An 8,836-nucleotide genomic window follows, 5' to 3' on the forward strand; every position below is an offset into this window, starting at 1 on the left:
ATGTTCCTGACGATGAGGGAGTTCGGATCCGGGGTGCTTCTCTGCTTCTCTATTTCAGGCATGAGCATGGGGCAGGTTGTGGGATCTTGCTGTGCTGAGATTTACAAGCACCATCTTCATTAGCTGTGGGTGATCAATGGGGACCATGGCCCACCCCCCACCCCCCCACCCCACCAACCCAGTCTCTCCCTTCACAGCTCACCCCCCCCACCCACCATCCCCGCAGCCCCAGGGAGCAGGGGGGAGACCAGTGGCTTATTCACCCCCTCCCCCACCCCCTCCCCCCCCCCAAACCCTGGGCCAGCAGCAGCTCCTTACCTGGTGACGGTGAATCCTTTTCCCAACAGGATCAGCATCAACAGGAATATCAGGAAACTCATGGAAAACAGCAACTTCGCTGGGGGAGGGGCAGAGAGAGAGAGATGGTCAGAACGAGAGAGAGAGATGGTCAGAACGAGAGAGAGAGAGATGGTCAGAACGAGAGAGAGAGAGATGGTCAGAACAAGAGAGAGAGAGATGGTCAGAACGAGAGAGAGAGAGAGGGTCAGAACGAGAGAGAGAGATGGTCAGAACGAGAGAGAGAGAGATGGTCAGAACAAGAGAGAGAGAGATGGTCAGAACGAGAGAGAGAGAGAGGGTCAGAACGAGAGAGAGAGATGGTCAGAACGAGAGAGAGAGAGATGGTCAGAACAAGAGAGAGAGAGATGGTCAGAACGAGAGAGAGAGAGAGAGAGAGGGTCAGAACGAGAGAGAGAGATGGTCAGAATGAGAGAGAGAGAGAGAGAGAGAGAGAGAGATGGTCAGAACGAGAGAGAGAGAGAGAGAGAGAGAGATGGTCAGAACGAGAGAGAGAGAGAGATGGTCAGAACGAGAGAGAAAGATGGTCAGAACGAGAGAGAGAGAGAGAGAGATGGTCAGAACGAGAGAGAGAGAGATGGTCAGAACGAGAGAGAGAGAGAGAGAGATGGTCAGAACGAGAGAGAGAGAGAGAGATGGTCAGAACAAGAGAGAGAGACATGGTCAGAACGAGAGAGAGAGAGAGAGAGAGAGAGATGGTCAGAACGAGAAAGAGAGAGAGAGAGAGAGACACAGAGAGATGGTCAGAACGAGAGAGAGAGAGAGAGAGATGGTCAGAACGAGAGAGAGAGAGAGAGACAGAGAGAGAGAGATGGTCAGAACGAGAGAGAGAGATGGTCAGAACGAGAGAGAGAGAGAGAGAGATGGTCAGAACGAGAGAGAGAGATGGTCAGAACAAGAGAGAGAGAGATGGTCAGAACGAGAGAGAGAGAGGGATGGTCAGAACGAGAGAGAGAGAGAGAGATGGTCAGAACGAGAGAGAGAGAGTGAGATGGTCAGAACGAGAGAGAGAGAGAGAGACAGAGAGATGGTCAGAACGAGAGAGAGAGAGCGAGAGATGGTCAGAACGAGAGAGAGAGAGAGAGAGAGAGATGGTCAGAACGAGAGAGAGAGAGAGAGAGATGGTCAGAACAAGAGAGAGAGAGATGGTCAGAACGAGAGAGAGAGAGAGAGAGAGAGAGAGATGGTCAGAATGAGAGAGAGAGAGAGAGAGAGAGAGAGATGGTCAGAACGAGAGAGAGATAGAGAGAGAGAGAGAGAGAGATGGTCAGAACGAGAGAGAGAGAGAGAGAGATGGTCAGAACGAGAGAGAGAGAGAGAGAGAGATGGTCAGAATGAGAGAGAGAGAGAGAGAGAGAGATGGTCAGAACGAGAGAGAGAGAGAGAGATGGTCAGAACGACAGAGAGAGAGAGAGAGAGATGGTCAGAACGACAGAGAGAGAGAGAGAGAGAGATGGTCAGAACGAGAGAGAGAGAGAGAGAGAGATGGTCAGAACGACAGAGAGAGAGAGAGAGAGATGGTCAGAACGAGAGAGAGAGAGAGAGAGAGAGAGAGATGGTCAGAACGAGAGAGATAGAGAGAGGGAGAGATGGTCAAAAGGAGAGAGAGAGAGAGAGAGAGATGGTCAGAGCGAGAGAGAGAGAGAAAGATGGTCAGAACGAGAGAGAGAGAGAGAGAGATGGTCAAAACGAGAGAGAGAGAGAGAGACATGGTCAGAACGAGAGAGAGAGAGAGGGAGATGGTCAGAACAAGAAAGAGAGAGAGAGAGATGGTCAGAACGAGAGAGATAGAGAGAGAGAGACAGACAGAGATGGTCAGAATGAGAGAGAGAGAGAGATGGTCAGAACGAGATAGAGAGAGAGATGGTCAGAACGAGAGAGAGAGAGAGAGATGGTCAGAACGAGAGAGATAGAGAGACAGACAGAGATGGTCAGAACGAGAGAGAGAGTGACAGAGAGAGATGGTCAGAACGAGAAGGGAGAGAGAGAGAGAGAGAGATGGTCAGAATGAGAGAGAGAGAGAGAGAGACAGAGAGAGATGGTCAGAACGAGAAGGGAGAGAGAGAGAGAGAGAGAGAGATGGTCAGAACGAGAGAGAGAGAGAGAGAGATGGTCAGAACGAGAGAGAGAGAGAGAGAGATGGTCAGAACGAGATAGAGAGAGAGATGGTAAGAACGAGAGAGAGAGAGAGAAAGAGATGGTCAGTACGAGAGAGAGAGAGAGAGAGATGGTCAGAACGAGAGAGAGAGATGGTCAGAACGAGAGAGGGAGAGAGAGAGATGGTCAGAACGAGAGAGAGAGAGATGGTCAGAATAAGAGAGAGAGAGAGAGATGGTCAGAACGAGAGAGAGAGAGAGAGATGGTCAGAACGAGAGAGAGAGAGAGAGAGATGGTCAGAACGAGAGAGAGAGAGTGAGATGGTCAAAACGAGAAAGAGAGAGAGAGACAGAGAGATGGTCAGAACGAGAGAGAGAGCGAGAGATGGTCAGAACGAGAGAGAGAGAGAGAGAGAGAGAGATGGTCAGAACGAGAGAGAGAGAGAGAGAGATGGTCAGAATGAGAGAGAGAGAGAGAGAGATGGTCAGAACGAGAGAGAGAGAGAGAGATGGTCAGAATGAGAGAGAGAGAGAGAGAGAGAGATGGTCAGAACGAGAGAGAGAGAGAGAGAGATGGTCAGAACGACAGAGAGAGAGAGAGAGAGAGAGAGATGGTCAGAACGAGAGAGAGAGAGAGAGAGATGGTCAGAACGAGAGAGAGAGACAGAGAGAGAGAGATGGTCAGAACGAGAGAGAGAGATGGTCAGAACGAGAGAGAGAGAGAGAGAGATGGTCAGAACGAGAGAGAGAGAGAGAGAGATGGTCAGAACAAGAGAGAGAGAGAGATGGTCAGAACGAGAGAGAGAGAGAGAGAGAGGGATGGTCAGAATGAGAGAGAGAGTGAGAGATGGTCAGAACGAGAGAGAGAGAGTGAGATGGTCAGAACGAGAAAGAGAGAGAGAGACAGAGAGATGGTCAGAACGAGAGAGAGAGAGCAAGAGATGGTCAGAACGAGAGAGAGAGAGAGAGAGAGAGATGGTCAGAACGAGAGAGAGAGAGAGAGAGATGGTCAGAAAGAGAGAGAGAGAGAGAGAGAGAGATGGTCAGAATGAGAGAGAGAGAGAGAGAGAGAGAGAGAGAGAGAGAGATGGTCAGAACGAGAGAGAGATAGAGAGAGAGAGAGAGAGAGATGGTCAGAACGAGAGAGAGAGAGAGAGAGATGGTCAGAACGAGAGAGAGAGAGAGAGAGAGAGAGAGAGAGATGGTCAGAATGAGAGAGAGAGAGAGAGAGAGAGAGAGATGGTCAGAACGAGAGAGAGAGAGAGATGGTCAGAACGACTGAGAGAGAGAGAGAGAGATGGTCAGAACGAGAGAGAGAGAGAGAGAGATGGTCAGAACGACAGAGAAAGAGAGAGAGAGAGATGGTCAGAACGAGAAAGAGAGAGAGAGAGAGAGATGGTCAGAACGAGAGAGATAGAGAGCGAGAGAGATCGTCAAAAGGAGAGAGAGAGAGAGAGAGATGGTCAGAACGAGAGAGAGAGAGAAAGATGGTCAGAACGAGAGAGAGAGAGAGAGAGATGGTCAAAAGGAGAGAGAGAGAGATGGTCAGAACGAGAGAGAGAGAGAGATGGTCAGAACGAGAGAGAGAGAGAGAGAGAGATGGTCAGAACAAGAAAGAGAGAGAGAGAGATGGTCAGAACGAGAGAGATAGAGAGAGAGAGACAGACAGAGATGGTCAGAATGAGAGAGAGAGAGAGATGGTCAGAATGAGAGAGAGAGAGACAGAGAGACAGAGAGATGGTCAGAACGAGATAGAGAGAGAGATGGTCAGAACGAGAGAGAGAGAGAGAGATGGTCAGAACGAGAGAGATAGAGAGACAGACAGAGATGGTCAGAACGAGAGAGAGAGTGACAGAGAGAGATGGTCAGAACGAGAAGGGAGAGAGAGAGAGAGAGATGGTCAGAATGAGAGAGAGAGAGAGACAGAGAGAGATGGTCAGAACGAGAAGGGAGAGAGAGAGAGAGAGAGATGGTCAGAACGAGAGAGAGAGAGAGAGATGGTCAGAACGAGAGAGAGAGAGAGAGAGAGATGGTAAGAACGAGAGAGAGAGAGAGAGAGAGAGAGATGGTCAGTACGAGAGAGAGAGAGAGAGAGAGAGATGGTCAGAACGAGAGAGAGAGATGGTCAGAACGAGAGAGAGAGAGAGATGGTCAGAACGAGAGAGAGAGAGAGAGAGAGGGTCAGAACAAGAGAGAGAGTGAGAGATGGTCAGAACGAGAGAGAGAGAGAGATGGTCAGAACGAGAGAGAGAGAGAGAGAGATGGTCAGAACGAGAGAGAGAGTGAGATGGTCAAAACGAGAAAGAGAGAGAGAGACAGAGAGATGGTCAGAACGAGAGAGAGAGCGAGAGATGGTCAGAACGAGAGAGAGAGATGGTCAGAACGAGAGAGAGAGAGATGGTCAGAATGAGAGAGAGAGAGAGAGAGAGAGAGAGAGATGGTCAGAACGAGAGAGAGAGAGAGAGATGGTCAGAATGAGAGAGAGAGAGAGAGAGAGAGATGGTCAGAACGAGAGAGAGAGAGAGAGAGATGGTCAGAATGACAGAGAGAGAGAGAGAGAGAGAGATGGTCAGAACGAGAGAGAGAGAGAGAGAGATGGTCAGAACGAGACAGAGAGAGAGAGATGGTCAGAACGAGAAAGAGAGAGAGAGAGAGAGATGGTCAGAACGAGAGAGATAGAGAGAGAGAGACAGACAGAGATGGTCAGAACGAGAGACAGAGAGAGAGAGAGAGATGGTCAAAACGAGAGAGAGAGAGAGAGAGAGAGATGGTCAGAACGAGAGAGAGAGAGAGAGAGATGGTCAGAACGAGAGAGAGAGAGAGAGAGATGGTCAGAACAAGAAAGAGAGAGAGAGAGAGATGGTCAGAACGAGAGAGATAGAGAGAGAGAGACAGACAGAGATGGTCAGAATGAGAGAGAGAGAGAGATGGTCAGAATGAGAGAGAGAGAGAGACAGAGAGATGGTCAGAACGAGAGAGAGAGAGAGAGAGAGAGATGGTCAGAACGAGAGAGATAGAGAGACAGACAGAGATGGTCAGAACGAGAGAGAGAGAGACAGAGAGAGATGGTCAGAACGAGAAGGGAGAGAGAGAGAGATGGTCAGAATGAGAGAGAGAGACAGAGACAGAGAGAGATGGTCAGAACGAGAAGGGAGAGAGAGAGAGAGAGAGATGGTCAGAACGAGAGAGAGAGATGGTCAGAACGAGATAGAGAGAGAGATGGTCAGAACGAGAGAGAGAGAGATGGTCAGAACGAGAGAGAGATAGAGAGAGAGAGAGAAAGAGAGAGATGGTCAGAACGAGAGAGAGAGAGAGAGAGATGGTCAGAACGAGAGAGATAGAGAGAGAGAGTCAGACAGAGATGGTCAGAACGAGAGAGAGAGAGACAGAGAGAGATGGTCAGAATGAGAGAGAGAGAGAGAGATGGTCAGAACAAGTGTGAGAGAGAGAGAGAGATGGTCAAAACAAGAGAAACAGAGAGATGGTCAGAACGAGAGAGAGAGAGAGAGAGAGACAGAGAGAGATGGTCAGAACGAGAGAGAGAGAGAGAGAGAGAGAGATGGTCAGAACGAGAGAGATAGAGAGAGATTGGTCAGAACGAGAGAGAGAGATAGTCAGAACGAGAAAGAGAGAGAGAGACAGAGAGATGGTCAGAATGAGAGAGAGAGAGAGAGAGAGAGAGACAGACATGGTCAGAACGAGAGAGAGAGAGATGGTCAGAACGAGAGAAAGAGAGAGAGATGGTCAGAACGAGAGAAAAAGAGAGAGAGACAGAGAGAGGTGGTTTGAACGAGAGAGAGAGAGATGGTCAGAACGAATGAGGGGACAGACAGATGATCAGACTGGGGGGGCACAGGGATGGTCAGAACGAGTAAGAGGAAGGAGAGAGAGAGAGAGAGAGAGGGAGACAGAGGGAGGTAACTCGCACAGACAGTGTAACTCACCCAGAAGTTTGAGGGTGTGGTTTCCAACTCCATCCCAAGCGTATTGCCCCCAGTACAGGCAGAAGAAAGCCAGACTGAGAACTGAAAGACAGGGTTAGATACGGAGTAAAGCTCCCTCTACACTGTCCCCCCATCAAACACTCCCAGGACAGGGACAGCACGGGGTTAGATACAGAGTAAAGCTCCCTCTACACTGTCCCCCATCAAACACTCACAGGACAGGGACAGCACGGGGTTAGATACAGAGTAAAGCTCCCTCTACACTGTCCCCCCATCAAACACTCACAGGACAGGGACAGCACGGGGTTAGATACGGAGTAAAGCTCCCTCTACACTGTCCCCCCATCAAACACTCCCAGGACAGGGACAGCACGGGGTTAGATACAGAGTAAAGCTCCCTCTACACTGTCCCCCATCAAACACTCCCAGGACAGGGACAGCACGGGGTTAGATACAGAGTAAAGCTCCCTCTACACTGTCCCCCATCAAACACTCCCAGGACTGGGACAGCACGGGGTTAGATACAGAGTAAAGCTCCCTCTACACTGTCCCCCCATCAAACACTCCCAGGGACAGGGACAGGGACAGCACAGGGTTAGATACAGAGTAAAGCTCCCTCTACACTGTCCCCCATCAAACACTCCCAGGACAGGGACAGCACGGGTTAGATACAGAGTAAAGCTCCCTCTACACTGTCCCCCATCAAACATTCCCAGGACAGGGACAGCACGGGGTTAGATACAGAGTAAAGCTCACTCTACACTGTCCCCCATCAAACACTCCCAGGACAGGGACAGCACGGGGTTAGATACAGAGTAAAGCTCCCTCTACACTGTCCACGTCACACCCTCCCAGGACAGGGACATCACGGGGTTAGATACAGAGTAAAGCTCACTCTACACTGTCCCCCATCAAACACTCCCAGGACAGGGACAGCACGGGGTTAGATACAGAGTAAAGCTCCCTCTACACTGTCCCCCATCAAACATTCCCAGGACAGGGACAGCACGGGGTTAGATACAGAGTAAAGCTCACTCTACACTGTCCCCCATCAAACACTCCCAGGACTGGGACAGCACGGGGTTAGATACAGAGTAAAGCTCCATCTACACTGTCCCCCATCAAACACTCCCAGGGACAGGGACAGGGACAGCACAGGGTTAGATACAGAGTAAAGCTCCCTCTACACTGTCCCCCATCAAACATTCCCAGGACAGGGACAGCACGGGGTTAGATACAGAGTAAAGCTCACTCTACACTGTCCCCATCAAACACTCCCAGGACAGGGACAGCACGGGGTTAGATACAGAGTAAAGCTCCCTCTACACTGTCCCCCATCAAACATTCCCAGGACAGGGACAGCACGGGGTTAGATACAGAGTAAAGCTCCCTCTACACTGTCCACGTCACACGCTCCCAGGACAGGGACATCACGGGGTTAGATACAGAGTAAAGCTCACTCTACACTGTCCCCCATCAAACACTCCCAGGACACGGACAGCAAAGGGTTGGATAGAGGGGAAAGCTCCCTCTACACTGTCCCGCCATCAAACACTCCCAGGACAGGGACAGCACAGGGTTAGATACAGAGTAAAGCTCCCTCTACACTGTCCCCCTTCAAACACTCCCAGGACAGTGACAGCATGGGGTTAGATACATAGGAAAACTCCCTCTACACTGTCCCGCCATCAAACACTCCCAGGACAGGGACAGCACGGGGTTAGATACAGAGTAAAGCTCCCTCTACACTGTCCCCCTATCAAACACCCCCAGGACAGGGACAGCACGGGGTTAGATACAGAGTAAAGCTCCCTCTACACTGTCCCCCCATCAAACACTCCCAGGGACAGGGACAGCACGGGGTTAGATACAGAGTAAAGCTCCCTATACACTGTCCCCCCATCAAACACTCCCAGGACAGGGACAGCACGGGGTTAGATACATAGGAAAACTCCCTCTACACTGTCCCGCCATCAAACACTCCCAGGACAGGGACAGCATGGGGTTAGATAAAGAGTAAAGCTCCCTCTACACTGTCCCCCATCAAACACTCCCAGGGACAGGGACAGCACGGGGTTAGATACAGAGTAAAGCTCCCTCTACACTGTCTCCCATCAAACACTCCCCAGGGCAAGGACAGCACAGGGTTGGATAGAGGGGAAAGCTCCCTCTACACTGTCCCGCCATCAAACACTCCCAGGACAGGGACAGCACAGGGTTAGATACAGAGTAAAACTCCCTCTACACTGTCCCCCCATCAAACACTCCCAGGACAGGGACAGCACGGGGTTAGATAAAGAGTAAAGCTCCCTCTACACTATCCCCCCATCAAACACTCTCAGGACAGGAACAGCACGGGGTTAGATACAGAGTAAAGCTTCCTCTACACTGTTCCCCATCAAACACTCCCAGGACAGGGACAGCACAGGGTTAGATACA

General features: G+C 50.7%; 1 protein-coding gene across 1 annotated transcript in view; it reads right to left on the minus strand.

Annotated features, from left to right (window-relative positions):
- The window catches only part of LOC122545602 (transmembrane protein 145), a 101,759-nt gene extending 95,285 nt beyond the window's left edge, over positions 1-6,474 (minus strand). The window contains exons 1-2 of the mRNA XM_087980981.1: positions 6,398-6,474; positions 319-397 (exon numbers count right to left, since the gene is read on the minus strand). Coding sequence (XP_087837107.1) covers positions 319-380 — 62 coding nt within the window. The 5' untranslated portion in view covers positions 381-397; positions 6,398-6,474. The remainder of the gene's footprint in view (positions 1-318; positions 398-6,397) is intronic.
- Positions 6,475-8,836: the final 2,362 nt, after the last annotated feature.

Source organism: Chiloscyllium plagiosum, unplaced genomic scaffold (genome assembly GCF_037043375.1).
Source record: "Chiloscyllium plagiosum isolate Xiang-an unplaced genomic scaffold, Cpla_swu_hap1 HiC_scaffold_38, whole genome shotgun sequence".
NCBI lineage: Eukaryota > Metazoa > Chordata > Chondrichthyes > Orectolobiformes > Hemiscylliidae > Chiloscyllium > Chiloscyllium plagiosum.